Source organism: Bubalus kerabau, chromosome 19, assembly GCF_029407905.1.
Source record: "Bubalus kerabau isolate K-KA32 ecotype Philippines breed swamp buffalo chromosome 19, PCC_UOA_SB_1v2, whole genome shotgun sequence".
In the NCBI taxonomy this organism is placed as follows: Eukaryota; Metazoa; Chordata; class Mammalia; order Artiodactyla; family Bovidae; genus Bubalus; species Bubalus kerabau.
In genome coordinates, this window is record NC_073642.1 from 69,091,969 (window position 1) to 69,110,220 (window position 18,252).

The window sequence follows — 18,252 nt, forward strand, 5'->3', positions numbered from 1 at the left end:
CTCATGAAAGCCATTGTATAGACAGTCAGCGCAAGAAGAATAAATGCAAAAAGGCAAAATGGTTGTCTGAGTATGCCTTAGAAATAGCTGAAGGAAGAGGAGAAGCGAAAGGCAAAGGACAAAACAAAAGATAAATCCATCTGAATGCAGAGTTCCAAAGAATAGCAAGGAGAGATAAGAAAGCTTTCCTAAGTGATCAGTGCAAAGAAATAGAGGAAAACAATAGAATGGGAAGGACTAGAGATCTCTTCAAAAAAATTAGAGATACCAAGGGAACTTTTCATGCAAGTTCAGTTCAGTTCAGTCGCTCAGTCGTGTCCGACTCTTCGCGACCCCATGAATCGCAGCACGCGAGGCCTCCCTGTCCATCACCAACTCCCGGAGTTCACTCAGACTCACGTCCATTGAGTCAGTGATGCCATCCAGCCATCTCATCCTCTGTTGTCCCCTTCTCCTCCTGCCCCCAATCCCTCCCAGCATCAGAGTCTTTTCCAATGAGTCAACTCTTCGCATGAGGTGGCCAAAGTACTGGAGTTTGAGCTTCAGCATCATTCCCTCCATAGGAATCCCAGGGCTGATCTCCTTCAGAATGGACTGGTTGGATCTCCTTGCAGTCCAAGGGACTCTCAAGAGTCTTCTCCAACACCACAGTTCAAAAGCATCAATTCTTCGGCGCTCAGCCTTCCTCACAGTCCAACTCTCACATCCATACATGAGCACAGGAAAAACCATAGCCTTGACTAGACGGACCTTTGTTGGCAAAGTAATGTCTCTGCTTTTGAATATGCTATCTAGGTTGGTCATAACTTTCCTTCCAAGGAGTAAGTGTCTTTTAATTTCATGGCTGCAGTCACCATCTGCAGTGATTTTGGAGCCCCAAAAAATAAAGTCTGACACTGTTTCCACTGTTTCCCCATCTATTTCCCATGAAGTGATGGGACCAGATGCCATGATCTTCGTTTTCTGAATGTTGAGCTTTAAGCCCACTTTTTTCACTCTCCACTTTCACTTTCATCAAGAAGCTTTTTAGTTCCTCTTCACTTTCTGCCATAAGGGTGGTGTCATCTGCATATCTGAGGTTATTGACATTTCTCCCGGCAATCTTGATTCCAGCTTGTGTTTCTTCCAGTCCAGCATTTCTCTTGATGTCCTCTGCATAGAAGTTCAATAAGCAGGGTGACAGTATACAGCCTTGACGTACTCCTTTTCCTATTTGGAACCAGTCTGTTGTTCCATGTCCAGTTCTAACTGTTGCTTCCTGACCTGCAAAGGTGGGCACAATAAAGGACAGAAACAGTATGGACCTAACAGAAGCAAAAGAGATTGAGAAGAGGTGGCAAGAATATACAGAAGAAACGTACAAAAAAGATCTAATGATCCAGATAACCATGATGCTGTGATCACTCACCTAGAGTCAGCCATCCTGGAATGTGAAGTCAAGTGGGCCTTAGGAAGCATCACTATGAACAAAGCTAGTGGAGGTGATGGAATTCCAGCTGAGCTATTTCAAATCCTAAACGATGATGCTGTGAAAGTGCTGCACTCAATATGTCAACAAATTTGGAAAACTTGGCGGTGGACACAGGACTGGAAAAGGGCAGTTTTCATTCCAATCCCAAAGAAAGGCAATGCCAAAGAATGTTCAAACTATCACACAATTGCACTCATCTCACACGCTAGTTAAGTAATGCTCAAAATTCTCCAAGCTAGGCTTCAACAGTACACGAACTGAGAACTTTCAGATGCACAAGCTGTATTTAGACAAGGTAGAGGAACCAGAGATCAAATTGCCAACATCTGTTGGATCATAGAAAAAGCAAGAGAATTTCAGAAAATCACCTGTTTCATTGACTACACTAAAGCCTTTGACAGTGTAGATCACAACAAACTGGAAAATTCTTAAAGAGATGAGAATACCAGAGCACCTTAGTTACCTCCTGAGAAATCTGTATGCAGATCAAGAAGCAACAGTTAGAACTGCACATGGAACCCTGGACTGGTTCCAAATCGGGAATGGAGTACGTCAAGGCTGTATATTGTCACCCTGCTTATTTAACTTACATGCAGAGTACATCATGAGAAATGCAGGTGGGATGAATCACAAGCTGGAATTAAGATTGCCGGAGAAATATCAATAACCTCAAATATGCAGATAACATCACCCTTATAGCAGAAAATGAAGAAGAACTAAAGAACCTCTTGATGAAGGTGAAAGAGGAGAGTAAAAAAGCTGGCTTAAAGCTTAACATTCAAAAAATGAAGATCAGGGCATCTGGTCCCATCACTTCATGGCAAACAGATGGGGAAACAATGGAAACAGTGACAGACTTAATTTTCTTGGGCTCCAAAATCACTGCAGATGGTGACTGCAGCCATGAAATTAAAAGTCACTTGCTCCTTGGAAGAAAAGCTATGACCAACCTAGATAGCATATTAAAAAGCAGAGACATAACCAAGAAAGGTCTGTATCATCAAAGCTGTGGTTTTTCCAGTGGTCATGTATGGATGTGAGAGTTGGACCACAGAAAAAGCTGAGCACTAAAGAATTGATGCTTTTGAACTGTAGTGTTGGAGAAGGCTCTTGAGAGTCCCTTGGACAGCATGGCAATCCAACCAGTCCATTCTAAAGGAGGTCAGTTCTGAATATTCATTGGAAGGACTGATGCTAAAGATGAAACTCCAATACTTTTGGCACCTGATGCAAAGAGCTGACTCATTGAAAAAGACCCTGATGCTGGGAAAGATTGAAGGCAGGAGGAGAAGGAGACGGCAGAGGACGAGATGGTTGGATGGCATCACCGACTTGATGGATGTGAGTTTGAGCATAGTGCAGGAGTTGGTGATGGACAGGGAGGCCTGGGGTGATGCAGTCCTTCGGGTTGCAAGGAGTCGGACACGACTGTGTGACTGAACAAAGAGCCAGCCAGTGTTTTTCCTGTCGGTTTATATTCTTCCTCGTGAGATGTATGTATTATCATAGGTGTATCAGTTCTGGTTTGTTACATTAATATTGAATATTATGCTTTTGTGCATTTAAAGGATGAACTTGACTGGGGACGGTTAAATTACATTCAGATCAAGAGGATTAGAGAGGTAAGTTGTATATTCTTTGAACACAAGTAAAGGTGACGTTTATCAAGTACCGGCAGTGCCGAGGCTGCTGTACAGTGCTGTGCTTAGTTGCTCAGTCATGGGGGACTCTTCGCAACCCCGTGGGTAGCGCTGAGCCTTCCAGGAAGTGCATCCTGTGTCCAGCGTTAGTAGAGTCGATGTGTTGCGGGCACAGTTACGGTTTGTTACAGCGAAAGCACACAGGAGAGACCAGCAGAGGTGCCAGGCGGGCGGGGAGGGGCCAGGAGAGACCAGCAGAGGTGCCAGGCGGGCGGGGAGGGGCCAGGAGAGACCAGCAGAGGTGCCAGGCGGGTGGGGAGGGGCCAGGAGAGACCAGCGTCGGCCCGCAGTCGGCCTCTCACGGCAGGGCCTCCGGGCAGCATGGGTGCTGAGCAGGAGACTGCAGGCCGGGGGGCTCGCCAGGCCTTGGCCTGCAAGCTTGTGTTGAGGGTTGGTTACATGGTTGGGGGTGCTCACCTGGTTGACCTTACTTGCTTGGTTTTCAGCACCTCTGAAGGTCACATGGATACCATGTGGCCCAGGCCTCTTGCCCCCTGCCCCCACGATGTTGCTTTGCTCCATGAACTGCTTGTTGCGTTCATGCTGAACCAAGGCCTCAGCTGAACAAAGACGCTCTTAGGGGCAGTATACCAGGGACCCAGAGCTGACCTGCTCAGAGCCAGACCATCCTCTGGAATGTCCAGGACGTGGACAGCCGGGCCTGGTGACTCAAGTCCTTTACTGCACCGGTTTGCAAGATGCTGTATCTGTTTTATTGTATTTTCAGAGAACTTACTCTTGGTTTGATTTGACAGTTTTACTGTTCAGGTGTTTTGTGGGAGAGGAAAGGTAAAAGATTTCAATGGATTGACTTTGGCTTTTTTCCATTAATTTAGTTTTTCTCTGGTTTACTTTTTTAGTGTTACTGAGATGAGAATTTAACTTACTATCACTTTCAGTCTTTCTAAGTCATGTCTGACTCTTTTGAGATCCCATGGACTGTAGCCTGCCAGGCTCCTCTGTCCATGGGATTTCCCAGGCAAGAATATTGGAGTGGGATGCACTTTCAGTCTTTCTAATTAAAAGTAGTTAAAGCTGCGAGTTTTCTTGTGAGCAGTTTGGGTCCGTTGCTCTTTGACATCCCATGTGGGGATGCACCCTCCCTCCCCACTATAGGGAGCTCACTGCTATCCCTGTCTGAGGCTTATTTTCACTGTTGGCTTTCTCCTTGAGTCAGGGTCTTTTAGAAGAGTGTTTGAGTTTCTAGGTAGAAATATCTTTAGGTATCTTGTTTTGTTGTTAATATTTTGATTTTTATTGCATTTGGTCAGAAAAGGTGACTTGCATAATTTTAAATTGGTTTTTAATTAGACAGGCTGTATTTCCTGCAGCCTTCTGGGTGATTTCAGTAGTGAGTGTGGAAGTGGCCAGGCTGGGCCCTTCCTGTGTCCCCAGGCTCTCCTCCTCTCCTCATAGGTCAGGACTTCTAAGAGTTTCCATTCTCACCCTTCTTTTTTGTAGTCTTTTTCCAGTTACCTTTACAACTGTGGCTTGTATAGTTTTTTTCCTTCAGTTCAGTTCAGTCGCTCAGTCGTGTCCAACTCTTCGCGACCCCATGAATCGCAGCACTCGAGGCCTCCCTGTCCATCACCAACTCCCGGAGTTCACTCAGACTCACGTCCATCGAGTCAGTGATGCCATCCAGCCATCTCATCTTCTGTCATCCCTTTCTCCTCCTGCCCCCAATCCCTCCCAGCACCAGGGTCTTTTCCAATGAGTCAACTCTTCGCATGAGGTGGCCAAAGTACTGGAGTTTGAGCTTCAGCATCATTCCCTCCATAGGAATCCCAGGGCTGATCTCCTTCAGAATGGACTGGTTGGATCTCCTTGCAGTCCAAGGGACTCTCAAGAGTCTTCTCCAACACCACAGTTCAAAAGCATCAATTCTTCGGCGCTCAGCCTTCTTCACAGTCCAACTCTCACATCCATACATGAGCACAGGAAAAACCATAGCCTTGACTAGATGGACCTTTGTTGGCAAAGTAATGTCTCTGCTTTTGAATATGCTATCTAGGTTGGTCATAACTTTTCTTCCAAGGAGTAAGCGTCTTTTAATTTCATGGCTGCAATCACCATCTGCAGTGATTTTGGAGCCCCAAAAAATAAAGTCTGACACTGTTTCCACTGTTTCCCCATCTATTTGCCATGAAGTGATGGGACCGGATGCCATGATCTTCATTTTCTGAGTGTTGAGCTTTAAGCCAACTTTTTCACTTTCCACTTTCACCTTCCTCAAGAGGCTTTTGAGTTCCTCTTCACTTTCTGCCATAAGGGTGGTGTCATCTGCATATCTGAGGTTATTGATGTTTCTCCTGGCAGTCTTGATTCCAGCTTGTGTTTCTTCCAGTCCAGCGTTTCTCATGATGTACTCTGCATATAAGTTGAATAAACAGTGATAATATACAGCCTTGACGTACTCCTTTCCCTATTTGGAACCAGTCTGTTGTTCCATGTCCGGTTCTAACTGTTGCTTCCTGGGAGATAAGTTTGTGGTAAGTTAATTTATGATGCGTTCATAGGTGTTTGGATTTGTGTATTCTTGTGTGTATACATTTGAAGTGTGATGAAATAATTTTATGTGAGACGATTCTATTTAAACTATAAAGAGGTGTTTTTTGTTGAGGGTGACTGTGTAGCCGTTGATTTTAATCACAAAGCAGCAGTAAATGCTTCTGGCAGGAGACTCTGGGAGTGTTCCGAGGGCCTGAGGCAAGGGCTGTGGCCACGGAGGCCCGCGAGCTCGGACGCGGCTGCTGCCTGAGTGCGCGTTTGCAGTGGCTTCCTGAGAGTTTGTAAGCTGGGGTTGTGAAGCGTGTGCAGCTTGTGTCCTGTTGTCTGTCGCACCGTACTGTGTGTCTTTTCCATCCTTTGTTAATCAGCCTCTAGTATCATGGCTCTCAGCAGCTGCGGGGTTTCACCCACGGGCGTAGCAATGTTTCCCAGCGTGGACTGCTTTTCTGGTGCTCCCACTACCCTGAATGGCATGGTCACCTGGAGACACCATCTGTCACTGTGTTCTTCTTAGGTGGCCGAGTTATATGAAGAACTGAAGACTAGGATCTCACAGTTCAACATGTATGTTGATTCCCGGCGGCCTGTCATGGACCAGGAGTACACATACAAGCAGAGATTCATCCTGCAGGTACATGGGAGCACCCGAACGTCTTTTCCTGGTTCCTTCTACTCCTCTGGTCTCACGGTTGTGAGAGTGCTTGCTCCCCTTCTCTGGTACAAGTTGTGCCTCACAGAAGATCTTAGATGCGCAGTGCTCACACTGTGCTGGAGAACAGGAAACACTCCGCCCTTGCGTTCAGGTTTCTGTGTCACTGAGTTGGTGATCCAGACCCAGTTCTGATCTCTGGAGGTGTGTTTCTGAAGGCTGCTGTCTTTACTGCTTCCAGAGAGATCCTTCTATTTTGGCTTTTAAGAAAGTAAAATTGCTGTTAATATTACGTTGCTTTTACCCTGCATCAAAAAGTTATTTTAACTTTGGAGGCCATGATCAGATTCCCTTGTTGGATGGAGCCTTCTAGGCATGTGTAGAGGGAAGTGTATCCTGGAAAGGCAGCCAGTGCTTCTAATTCAGGGCTCAGAGGAGGAGGAGGTCTTGTCCTGTGCCCATGTGTTGGCTGACGCATACAGAGTTGGGATCCTATAACCTGGAGGCTGCTGGGAAACCAATGTCAAATTACTTTAAGGTTGGGACAGTCTTCCTTGGGTGTTGGTTTCAAATGGCATGTTTTTAACTGACGAAGTGGCTCTTTGCAGAGTGCTTTTTAGAAGTGAGCATTGAAGGCAGGCCTGCTGCCCTGGGTCTACATTGCCCCAGTTGTAACTTTACCTGAACATTTTGGAGAAGGCTTGACCCATGGAAGAAAGTACGTTGAGGAGAAGGTAGAAAATGCTGGCTAGCCCCCACGGCCCTGTGTGTGCATTCATTCGTGTCCTTGTTCAACTCACCACTGTTTTCTAAACCTCATTCTTTTTTCTAGCTGCACGGTGTGGCTTGTGGGATCTTAGTTCCCCAACCAGGGATTGAACCTGTGTACCCTGGATTGGGAGAGTGGAGTCTTAACTACTGGACTGCCAGGGAAGTCCCTAAACCTCATTCTGAGAAATAGTCAGGCTCTTTGGAGCAATGATCTTATAGAATGTGTTTCTGTTACAGGGAAGTAACCAGAATCGTGACTTTCTAGTTGATTGATTAAAGGTCCAGGTTTTTTAAAAATATTAACTCATCTTTTACATTATGGATGTCATTCTGGGATGAGATTAGTGTATTAATGAGACAATGTGATAAAATCATGCTGTTACTTCATGAAAATACATCTGTCTCCCAGGTTGTGTTGGCAGGTGCTTTTTATCCAAATTACTTTACTTTCGGGCAGCCTGATGAAGAGATAGCCACGAGGGAGCTGGCAGGCAAAGACCCAAAGACGACCGTCGTGGTAGGTGGGGAGACAGCGGCCCTGGGGGAGACTGGGCACTCGGTTTTCAGGCAGGCATCATTCCAGTGTGGCCAGTATGGAACATTTTATTTCCCCTTTGTCTCTGTGTAAATGCTTAGTGGGTTTTTTCCCCTAAAGTGAATTTCATGGCTTGTCTGACCTTTCACATGCCTCCACTGGCTCCTGTCTCACAGACGGGGCCCGAAGAAAGAAAGCCTTGTGGAGTGCAGTAGTCAGGCTAACCTTGCCTGCCCCATCTCGTTTTGAAGGATTTAACATACTTCTCCATAAATTTAAGAGCAGATGGTTAATAACTTCATTTTACGCAAAGTGTAAAGGGTTATTTGGTTGGCTACTTTGTACTGCGATTTAAACTCGGATCCCCATTCACACGTAACAGAATCGCCTAGAGAGTGTTTGTTTATTTTGAAATTCAGACTTGAGGCCCTGTGCCACAGAATCTGAACTAGAAGTGTGGCCTGAAAATTAGTGTTTAAATAACATGAGCTTTGGGTGAATCTCATGGTCAGTCACAGCACTCACCACTGATCAACGTTGGTGGACTCTGTGTTTAATCAAACCTGAGCCCAGGGTGACTTCAGGGTTGGCATCTGGGAGTCGGGCTTTTGTGGGCTCGTGCTGCGACCTCAGCCTGCATCTGCTAAAGGGCGCGGAGACCTGGCGAGGCTCCCGGCGGTGGCGAGCCCACAGCACTGCGGCTTCTCCTCCCCGGCTGGGGCCGTGCTCTGCTAGTGAAGAAGCAGAGTTCACACTGCGGGGGTGGGGAGCTGTCTCGGAGGAGCACCGCGCTTTGTCCCACGGAGGTGCTCATCGGCTCTGCCTCGCGGTGGAGAAGCCTGGCTGGGCCTCTGCTCTTCCTGATGGCCGTGGTGGACCAAGTGCGCTTGGCAGTGGCCTCTCCTCCCCTGTGCGCTGGGGGAGGACCCCAGGGCGCACTTCTTTGGATGTGGGACTGTGTTTGTCTCCTGCAGCCGCCAGGCAGCCTGTTCACCATGCGCTCTGCGGGCCAGAATTTCCTCCTGTGTGCTTTGTAACAGCTGAGCTCGTGCTAGTATGGACGTGTTGCTTGTCCTCTGAGGGTGCCTTTGCTAGCTGCTTTTTACTCATTTTTCTTTGCATTTCACCCTTCGAGTGAGAGATTGATCATCGCCCTTAATTCATGACGTGGCTGGGGGGTCCAAGGGTGGCTCTGTGACTTGCCTAAAGAGACTGAACAAGGCAGGACTTGAACTCAGACCCGAATCCACAGCCCTTGCTGTTCACTGCCTGCTGCCTCTTGTGGAGCTGTGCTGGGCGTGGGGCAGGGGCTCCGGGTTTCATACCAGAGTCAGAGCTCAGAACCCAGATGGCCCTGTGGGGAGGGCAGGGTGGGTGTGGGGAGGGGGCGGAGTGGGGAGAGGGAAGGAGGGGTTGCCCAGCGCCTCCTGGTTGGGTGCCGCCTGCAGGGTGAGGACCCACTCCCACCTCTCAGGGTGCATTCCCACCACTGCCTGTGTAGACATACCATGTTTGGTAAAGATACATAGGCTACTCTGTTATTTTAAGGTGAAATGAAGTCTTTTGTGTATTGGACTTTTGGACTATTTTAACAGGAAAGAATCAGTTTTCATTCCAATCCCAAATTAAGGGCAATGCCAAAGAATGTTTAAACTACTGCACAATTGCACTCGTTTCACATGCTAGCAAGATTATGCTCAAAATTCTCCAAGCTAGGCTTCAACAGTATGTGAACCGAGAACTTCCAGATGTACAAGCTGGATTTAGAAAAGGCAGAGGAACCAGAGATCAAAATTGCCAACATCCATTGGATCACAGAAAAAGCAAGAGAATTCCAGAAAAAAAACATCTGCTTCATTGACTACGCTAAAGCCTTTGACTGTGTGGATCACAACAAACTGGAAAATTCTTAATGAGAATACCAGACCACCTTACCTGCCTCTTGAGAAGTCTGTATGCAGGTCAAGAAGCAACAGTTAGAACTGGACATGGAACAGCAGACTGGTTCCCAATTGGGAAAGGAGTACGTCAAGGCTGTATATTGTCACCCTCCTTATTTAACTTATATGTAGAGTACATCATGAGAAACTCTGGGCTGGAGGAATCACAAGCTGGAATCAAGATTGCCGGGAGAAATATCAATAACCTCAGATATGCAGATGACACCACCCTTATGGCAGGGATTGAAGAGGAACTAACGAGCCTCTTGATGAAAAGTAAAAGAGGAGAGTGAAAAAGCTGGCTTAAAACCCAGCATTCAGAAAATGAAGTTCATGGCAAATAGATGGGGAAACAATGGAAACAGTGAGAGACTTCATTTTTGGGGGCTCCAAAATCACTGCAGGTGGTGATTGCAGCCATGAAATTAAAAGACACTTGCTCCTTAGAAGAAAAGCTATGAGCAACCTAGACAGCATATTAAAAAGCAGAGACATTACTTTACCAACAAAGGTCTGTCTAGTCAAAGCTCTGGTTTTTCCCAGTAGTCATGTATGGATGTGAGAGTTGGACCATAAGGAAGGCTGAGCATCAAAGTATTGATGCTTTTAAACTCTGGTGTTGGAGAAGACTCTTGAGAGTCCCTGGACTGCAAGGAGATCAAACCAGTCAATCCTAAAGGAAATCAACCCTGAATATTCATTAGAAGGATTGATGATGAAACTGAAGCTCCGATATTTTGGCCTCCTGATGCAAAGAACTGACTTCTTAGAAAAGACCCTGATGCTGGCAAAGACTGAAGTCAGGAGGAGAAGGGGACAACAGAGGACGAGATGGTTGGATGGCATCACCTACTTGATGGACATGAGTTTGAGCAAGCTCTGGGAGATGGTGTGAAGGACAGGAAAGCCCACTGTGCTGTAGCCTGTGGGGTCACAGAGAGTCAGGCACGACTGAGTGACTGAACAATGTGGAAGAATTGGCCTTTGTCCAATGTGTGTTATTAAAGCTTAGTTATTACCCATAGCGGTTGTTAGTCCTTCTGTGCCCTGCTGTGGGGTCCACCTCTCTGGTTAGAGACGGTGCGCTCTGCTCTGTGAACGCAGTGACTCTTGGGGGCTCCAGGTCTGCCCCTGCTAATGCCTGCCGTGTTTTACAGCTGAAGCATATCCCTCCCTACGGATTTCTCTACCACCAACAGCTGCAGTCGCTCTTCAGACAGTGTGGCCAAGTTAAGTCCATCGTGTTTGACGGTGCAAAGTAAGTGGTGCGCTTTTGTAATCCACTGAAGTTGCCAAAGAGCCGCGAGGTTTTCACTTTTACAGGGGCCGGTTCTTGAAACTGGGTGTGTGGGAGAATGGGCCCACACGTCAGAGGGCCGCTGTGGACAGCTCTCAAAGCGCAGCTGCGGTTCACGTAGCTGTGTGTCTGCTCTCAGCCGAGTTCCTCCTAAAGGAGCCGAGCTGTGTGGTCCCGGGTCTGATGCCCAGGGTGTTCCATAGTGTGAGGGGTGTGGGCTGACGCTCGGGGGGTGCACTGCACTGGGGTGTGTCTGGCTGAGATTTCACGTGTGGGCCAGCCGCCAGAAATGCCCCCAGGAGACTTTGTCTGCTTCAGTCAATTAGAACCTGGGGGACAAAGAGCGAGGAGCCAACGGGGGTAGGGAATGGGAGGAGGCTGGGAGGCAGGTGAGGGATGTTGTGGGCTCAGCTTGTTCCACCTCTTGAATTGGGAACACTCAGGGAAGAGGAGAATCATGGTGGTCTAGAGTCTTCGAAAGAAATGATCTCTAAGGAGAGACCTGGGCGCCTTCTAGAGACAGCTGGTGGGAGTGGAATGGACGTGCATGAAGGGAGCCCCGGGCAGGTGGGGGTCAGTGGAGGGGGCGGAAAGGGAGCTGAGGTGGGACAGTGGAGTGGGGAGGGGGACTAGGGGTAGAAGGACAGTGGAGCCGGCCGCTTTTACCAGCTCAGGGCTCCAGCTCCCCCCGGGCTTGCGCTCTCCGGGACAGCAGCTGGAGGGTCACGAGTCTGTTTCTGAGTGTGATGTTTGACCTGGGCAGTTTTGACATTCATTCGCCAGCAAATATGAACGAGAGGGTTTTCCCATTTATACCAGGGAGCGCCTGGTGGGTGCCCACACTGTGTGTTTGATTCTTACCCCTGGGGAGGGGTGGGCTAGCAGGACCCTGCGGAGCAGAGCGGTGGAGGCCGTGCCTTAGCGTCACTGTGATAAACTGGGTGTTTGAGGGGGGCCAGAAAGATCCCTGAGCTGCTCAGCTGTGTGCTTTTCTCTCTCTGCATTTTATTCTACAATAAACTAGCAAAACCCAGACCTATCACTTTGTTCCAATGATGACAATTAAGATTTCTTAGCTGGACATTCCACGTGAGGTCGGTCTTTATTTCACACTATACTGTATGATACGTGAGGACGATACTGGCTTTTAATTTAATGGTATGTCATTGTAATTTTTATTGCTCTTGAGTGAGTAGTTTCCTCTTAAATACATCTTCTTGATTAACCCTGTGATGAGAAGTTAGTTACTAGGTAGTTTTGAGGAGCTGAAAATCTTTTATCTGAACTTGAGAGAAATTAATATACACTTACCTCTGTTTCAGACGCCTCATAAGCTTATTTTTTATCTGTATTTGTGGAGCAGAGCCTTTGTGGAGTTTTCACGCAATCCAACAGAGAGGTTTAAAACGCTCCCTGCCGTGTACATGGCCATCAAGATGTCTCAGCTCAAAGTGTCCCTTGAACTCAGTGTTCACTCTGCAGAGGAGATTGAAGCGAAGGTGCCAGGAGGGGCCGTGTCCAAGCTCCGGAACACGAGGTAGGCTCAGGAGGCTGGTGGGCACGACTCTGTCCTGCTGCCTACACATCCTCAAATACCACTTTTGAACAGCTGCTTAGCTGTGCTCAAGTTGACAGCGCTCGCGCTGGCCTGGGGCTGCGTGCGCTCGCGCAGCTCTCTCGGCCTCTCTGAGCCTCAGCGTTCGCGTCCGTGCGGGGGCTGTGGCACCTGTTGCCAAGGCTGCCGGGCAGTGGGCGGAGTCACTGGCATTTTCAGTTGAGTCGAGGGGACCGAGCCTGGTGCCAGCCCCCTTTCTTCCTCCTTCCCGTCGCTCCTTTTCTCAAGCACAAGAGGGTCTTCCTTGTCCTCAGCGGAGCTGACTCGGCACCAAATGGCGGCGCCCTTGGGAGCTCCTGGCAGGCAGTGCAGGGGTCCCGCCCGGCCCAGAGCGCTGCCGTGCGGTTGGCGGCTCTGCGCGCCTTAGACCGACCTGAATGCCCTCGGCGTTCCCGGTGGGAGCACTTTCGGTTGTGCCCGCAGAGCTGCAGTCCCGTGTCTTTCCTCTCAGTCATCTTGTAAGCCCCCGAGGCACCCAACCCGAAGTCGAGGAGTGGGGAGAAAGGGAAGTGTGGCCCCGAGTGTGGCTGGTGTGGGATGACCTGACTCTGAGGGTGGCAGCTGGGTGCGCTGAGTCGGGGGCCACGGGCAGTGTACCCGTCCCGCTGCCTGGCTGCCTGGGCACCTTACTTACCAGACGGGTCTGCGGACGGGGCAGAGAGGCGGGTCAGGGTCTCTCATCATCCTTCCTCTTCACGGAAGAATAAAATCACTAGGAAAAAAAGGAAACCTTTTCTCAACCTTGAGTTGTATCTACTCACATTTTAGCATTTGCTGTGTTGCTGCTTTAAGGGATGAATGATAACTGGGTGTTTTAGAAACCACGTATGTGTTTTCTAATGACATGACCTCATGACCTAGGTGTGGACTTCCTAGTGACATGATGCAGCCGTGGATTCTTATGGTTTTCTAAAGGTCAGGGTCACTCACCTCTGAACCCACAAGTCAGGAGACCTTGCAGTTCCCAGATTTAGAATTTATATCCTTGAAAGCAGAATTCCGTGATGATCTTGAGCATTAGCATGTGTTTGTAGAGGGTGGTGTGTGACTGTGGGGTGCACCCCCTGCCCCAGGGAGCGCAGGACACCGGCAGAGTCTCTTGTGTGAGATGAGATGCAGTTTGCCATCACTGGCTATATTTCATTAAAACCTTCTTTTCTTGTAGTAACTGTGGACTAGTTCAAGCAATAACCTCACATATGTAAGCATGCACATGTTCTTTGTAACACCTCTGTTGCCTTTTAAGATAAGTGGTGTCTAACAGGGTGAACGTGGACTTCCAGAAGAAGACAGTTGATCCCGTGCAAGTCTCCTTTAACATGGTGGACAAATCGCGGACCATCACAGACCTCCTCCTAACAGTCGAAGTCACAGAGGTGAGAGCGGTGCAACCCAGGCGTTCGAGCTCTTCTGTCGTCTTTGTCTAGAGTCGTCCCATTGAACACATGGGGCAGTGGACGTGGAGATGCAGCCGCAGACAGCCTGTGTACCTTAGTCACCCACGCTGGACCCGTGAGCAACGAGGGGTTAGTCCTTGGATAACTTAGGGTCGGCCCTCTGTCCATGGCTCCTCACATCCTCAGATTCGACCGGCCGTGGACCGTGTGGTCCTGTGTCCTGCAGTGGAGGAGGCTTCCGGTGAGGGGCCCTCACGGCGCACACCAGCGTCATCAAGGGCATCGCTAAAGGCCACCAGGAGTCGGTCTGGGTGAGCTCGAGTCACTTTCACTCGGCGAATTCAAACGTGGCTGTAACAGAAAAAGAAACACAGATGTTCATCCTAGAATCAAAGTGTAATGTTTAAAATGGTAGCACCTTTGAAATGCCGAAAAATACCAGTTTAGCAACGGGCACAGGTAGAACGTCACTGGCGTGGCGCTGTTTGCCTGTAATTCGGTGGTATCAGCAGAGCAGCATTGGCAGCAGCATTCGTTGGAGTGTAGTTTTTACTTCTTCAAAATAAAATCTCAGTTAAAATGCCGCAGGCTTCCTGGCAAATGCATGGTCCCCTTCCCTGGGAGACTGCATAGCAGCCTGGCCTCCTGCCGCCTGGAGGGCCGCAGCGGCGCGGCCTGGGCCGTGTGGAGGCAGCAGCGGGCGAGGCCGTCCGCACTCCGCCCCGCGCTGCTGTGGGGGCCGCTCCGTGGGGGCTCTGTGGGCTCGGCGGTCCTGGGGGCTGGTCGGATGGGACAGCCCTGACCTCACGTGGCCCCAGGGCCTGCAGTGCTGGCGTGCGTCACGCTCCCACACCTCACTTGACCGGAGCCCCCATTTTCTCATAAGCACCGACTCAAAGCCTGGAGGACCTTAGGGACCAGGGAATATAGCTTGTGACCTGCGGCGGTCGGCAGCGGGGCACGCCAGGCCTGCAGCGGGCGCGCCTGTCCCTCTGGACGGAGATCCTCTCCAGGGTTCGTCTCCTCCTCCTCCCCTCTAGGTGGTTGAAGTGGGACACTTCTGGGGGTACAGGACCGATGAGAAGAACTGGGAGTTTCTGAAGAGTCTGACCGCTGAGATAAACCGCCTCACGCTGGTGCCCCTGCCTGTCCACCCCCACCCCGACCAGGTCTGCCTGGCTCCCTTTGCCGACAGTGATAAAGAAAGCTACTTCAGAGCTCAGGTCCTCTATGTTTCTGGAAATTCGGCCGAGGTATGTTTTTCTGTAGTAAATCTTGCAAACGGAAATGAGGCAGACTCACAGCAGTTGACAGAAAGCCTTTTGTCTTTTCACGTGGAAATTAAATATAAAATAGTGACAATTAGAGAAGTGGTGCAGTCGGAAAGCCCCTTCCCTCAGTGGCCTGAGGACTCGCCCCGTCCTGGGAGTCCCGAGGAGCGGGCTGGGCTGGGGCGGCCGCGTCTGGGCTCCTGGCCGGGCCTGCGCTGACGCACACCCGGCCTCCTCTAGGTGTTCTTCGTGGACTACGGGAACAGAGCGCGCGTGGCGCTGGGCGTCCTCATGGAGATGCCCTGCCAGTTCCTTGAGCTGCCCTTTCAGGTGAGGGGGACGCACTGCTGTGGCCTGAGAGTGTAAAGCTGGAGGGGTCTTGGAGGTCAGGGCTCGCCCCTCAGCTTGCAGATGGGCCAAGACCCAGAGCAGAAAGGCATTCATTTTGTTGTGCTCCCCAAGTCTGGTTTCTGCTTTTTCCCTGAGATATATTGCTGTAGATGGTTTTGCTAATAGTGCTCCTGGAGCAAGTTAAAGTACATGGAGGGTTTCAAACTTAGTGAAGTTTATAATGCTTTTCCACCTGTGCTTTGTAAAAGTCATTCTAAGCTTTTTTGTCATCGACTGACAGAACCATGTGATTTTACCTGAGACGTCCTCGGTCACCCTGACATGCTTCCAGTAGGATCTGTGATGGTCCCTGGTGCAGACTCTGCCCAAGTCTACTTTGGGTAGTGTCTGAGCTGAGTGTCTGGCCCTGCCCTCTGCCCTGCAGGCCCTGGAGTTCAAGATCTGCAAGATGCGGCCATCGGCGAGGTGCCTGGTGTGCGGCGAGCGCTGGAGTGGCGGGGCCAGCCAGCGCTTCTCCTCTCTGGTCGGCGGCCGCACCCTCCTGGTGAAGGTCTTTTCCATGGTGCACAGCGTCCTGCACGTGGATGCCTACCTCCCCTCAGGGCTGCAGGACACAGTCAGCGTACGGGGCATCCTTATCAGCCAGGGCTATGCCGAGCCGGCTGAGGAGCCCTACGAGTCCAAGGTGTGTGCTGCCCGTGGATGGAGCACGTGTGTGCGCGCCCGTGGGCGGGGTGGGGAGGGAGGCAGAGGGGGCCTTTCCCGCTGTCAGGATCTCAAGGGCTGCAGAGCCGGACAGTGATTGGTGTGTTGAGATCTGTGGTTCCTTCCTAAATGTCTTCTAGTTTCTTTGAGACCAAATCATGGTGGCCAGGTACAGTTCTTGTGGTTTCCGGTTATGAGGCTGTTGGTTTTTTGTTGCTGTTGTTCTTGGAACGAAACTTGAATGTGAAAATGTTCTCTCTTTGGGGAGTTGTTAAAAAATGGATTCCAAGATTTATCTCCCTAATGAATTTTATAATTCCTTTATAAGATATTTGTTTCAAGCGTTTGAAACATTTCAAAATGTCTTTCAACTGTTTATTTCAAAACCATTTCTGAAGCTGCCTTTCTTGATCTGAAAGTTTGAAATGCCACTTTGAGGCTCATGTTGAAGGTGGTCCCTTCTATAATTTCTGCTGGGGATGAGGTACTGGGTTGGGCAGGGGGCAAACCAGCAGGAAAACGTCACCACAGAGCCAGCTGGGATTGTGTCCACTTGAGAAAACGCACCGGGGGTCCTGGTGACAGTCACAGGATGAAGCTGACATTCTGTGTACAAAACCTGTGTCACTCTTCGATTCTCTGATGGCTGAGAGCTTCCCTGGTGGCTCAGCTGGTAAAGAGTCCTCCTGCAACGTTGGTGTCCTGAGTTCGACCCCTGGGTTGGGAAGATCCCCTGGAGAAGGGAAAGCCTACCCACTCCAGTGTTCTGGCCTGGAGAATTCCATGGACTATGTATGTCAAGGGTCGCAAAGAGTCAGACACGAATGAGCGACTTTCACTTTGAAAGTTAGTAAAGGCTAATGAGCTGAGCCTTTAGTGAGTTCTTCTTTTGTTTGAATCAATAAATTATCTTTTGACATCTTAATGATCTAAAGGTAACCTAATGATAAGGTCGTGCCTATGAAATGCTTTGATTACTTTGGAATAAAATGTTTTTAATACTGGTTTTTCTTTTAGCAAAATGAATTTTTCTTATTTTGTTTAGCAAAGCCACGAAGTTCTCAAGGGTCTCTTTTCCAAATCAGTAGAAGACCTGACAGACATGTCCATGGCGTCTCCTGTGAAAGATGACGAAAAGCACCTGATCCGGATTTTGCTGGAGAGCTTTTCTTCCAATAAGCTGGGTAACCCAAACTGCAAGGTAATTTATAGGAGTGTTCTACAGTCCAGTTAAGAACTTTGAATCACTCTGCAGCTAAAAGCTGCGTTGTAGCTGGAAGTCACAGTGGTTTTTTGTTCTTGGTTTTTAGTGCTGTTACTTGTCTCACTGTGGAGCCTGTATTAATGTGAGAAAAACCTAGAATTTAGTGTAGAGACGGGCTTTTGGCTAGTTCTTTTTTTTTTGAGTGGTTCGTTTTTAAGCCAACCTTTCCAGAGGTGATACCATGTGGAAAAAATTGCACAACCTAAAAGCTGAGGGTTATGTTTATTATATTTGGCGGACTTGCTGAGGACTCAAGCCCGGGAGGCAGCCTCTCAGACAGTTCTGAGGAGGCAGGATAGACGACGGGAGCTTTGCAGCAAAGCCGGGCAGTTGGGTGGCAGGCTGCGTTTCCAGTCACGGTGACCAGTGTTTGCTAGTCAGATGGAGGGGAGCACGGCTGCGGGGTCGGAGGACCAGCGGCAGGGCTTAGCTTCGTCCCTTGGTGGCATCTGGCGGGAAGGGTTTGCTGGGACGTGTCCCCCTCACCCCAGGCAGGGACTCGGCTTTCATTGTCCTGGCCTCTGGCTGTGTGGTCTTGGGCTGCTGCTGCAGTGAGGAGAGGCCTTTCACAGAAGTGCTTGACAGTGTTTCCTTTTCGTGACCAAAGGCTATCTTACATATGTGTGTGTGTAGATATATTTTATATGCAAAATATGAAGGTTTCCATTGATGGAAACAGATACATTCCAGGAGAATACCTCTTTTAAGGCATTTTTTCCCCATTAAATCTTCAAGACCTTAGGACTAAGACGTAGCTTTTTTTCTTTCTTTTAAA

The 18,252-nt window shown here is 49.3% G+C and overlaps 1 protein-coding gene across 3 annotated transcripts in view; it reads left to right on the forward strand.

The window, feature by feature from the left end:
- Positions 1-18,252, forward strand: part of TDRD9 (tudor domain containing 9) — a 111,971-nt gene that overhangs the window by 61,603 nt on the left and 32,116 nt on the right. For all 3 annotated transcript variants that reach the window (XM_055555808.1, XM_055555810.1, XM_055555809.1), the window contains 10 exons: positions 3,040-3,093; positions 6,197-6,313; positions 7,512-7,619; positions 10,735-10,835; positions 12,238-12,411; positions 13,754-13,865; positions 14,927-15,139; positions 15,398-15,487; positions 15,933-16,193; positions 17,259-17,414. In XM_055555808.1, the coding sequence (XP_055411783.1) occupies positions 3,040-3,093; positions 6,197-6,313; positions 7,512-7,619; positions 10,735-10,835; positions 12,238-12,411; positions 13,754-13,865; positions 14,927-15,139; positions 15,398-15,487; positions 15,933-16,193; positions 17,259-17,414 (1,386 nt within the window). The remainder of the gene's footprint in view (positions 1-3,039; positions 3,094-6,196; positions 6,314-7,511; positions 7,620-10,734; positions 10,836-12,237; positions 12,412-13,753; positions 13,866-14,926; positions 15,140-15,397; positions 15,488-15,932; positions 16,194-17,258; positions 17,415-18,252) is intronic.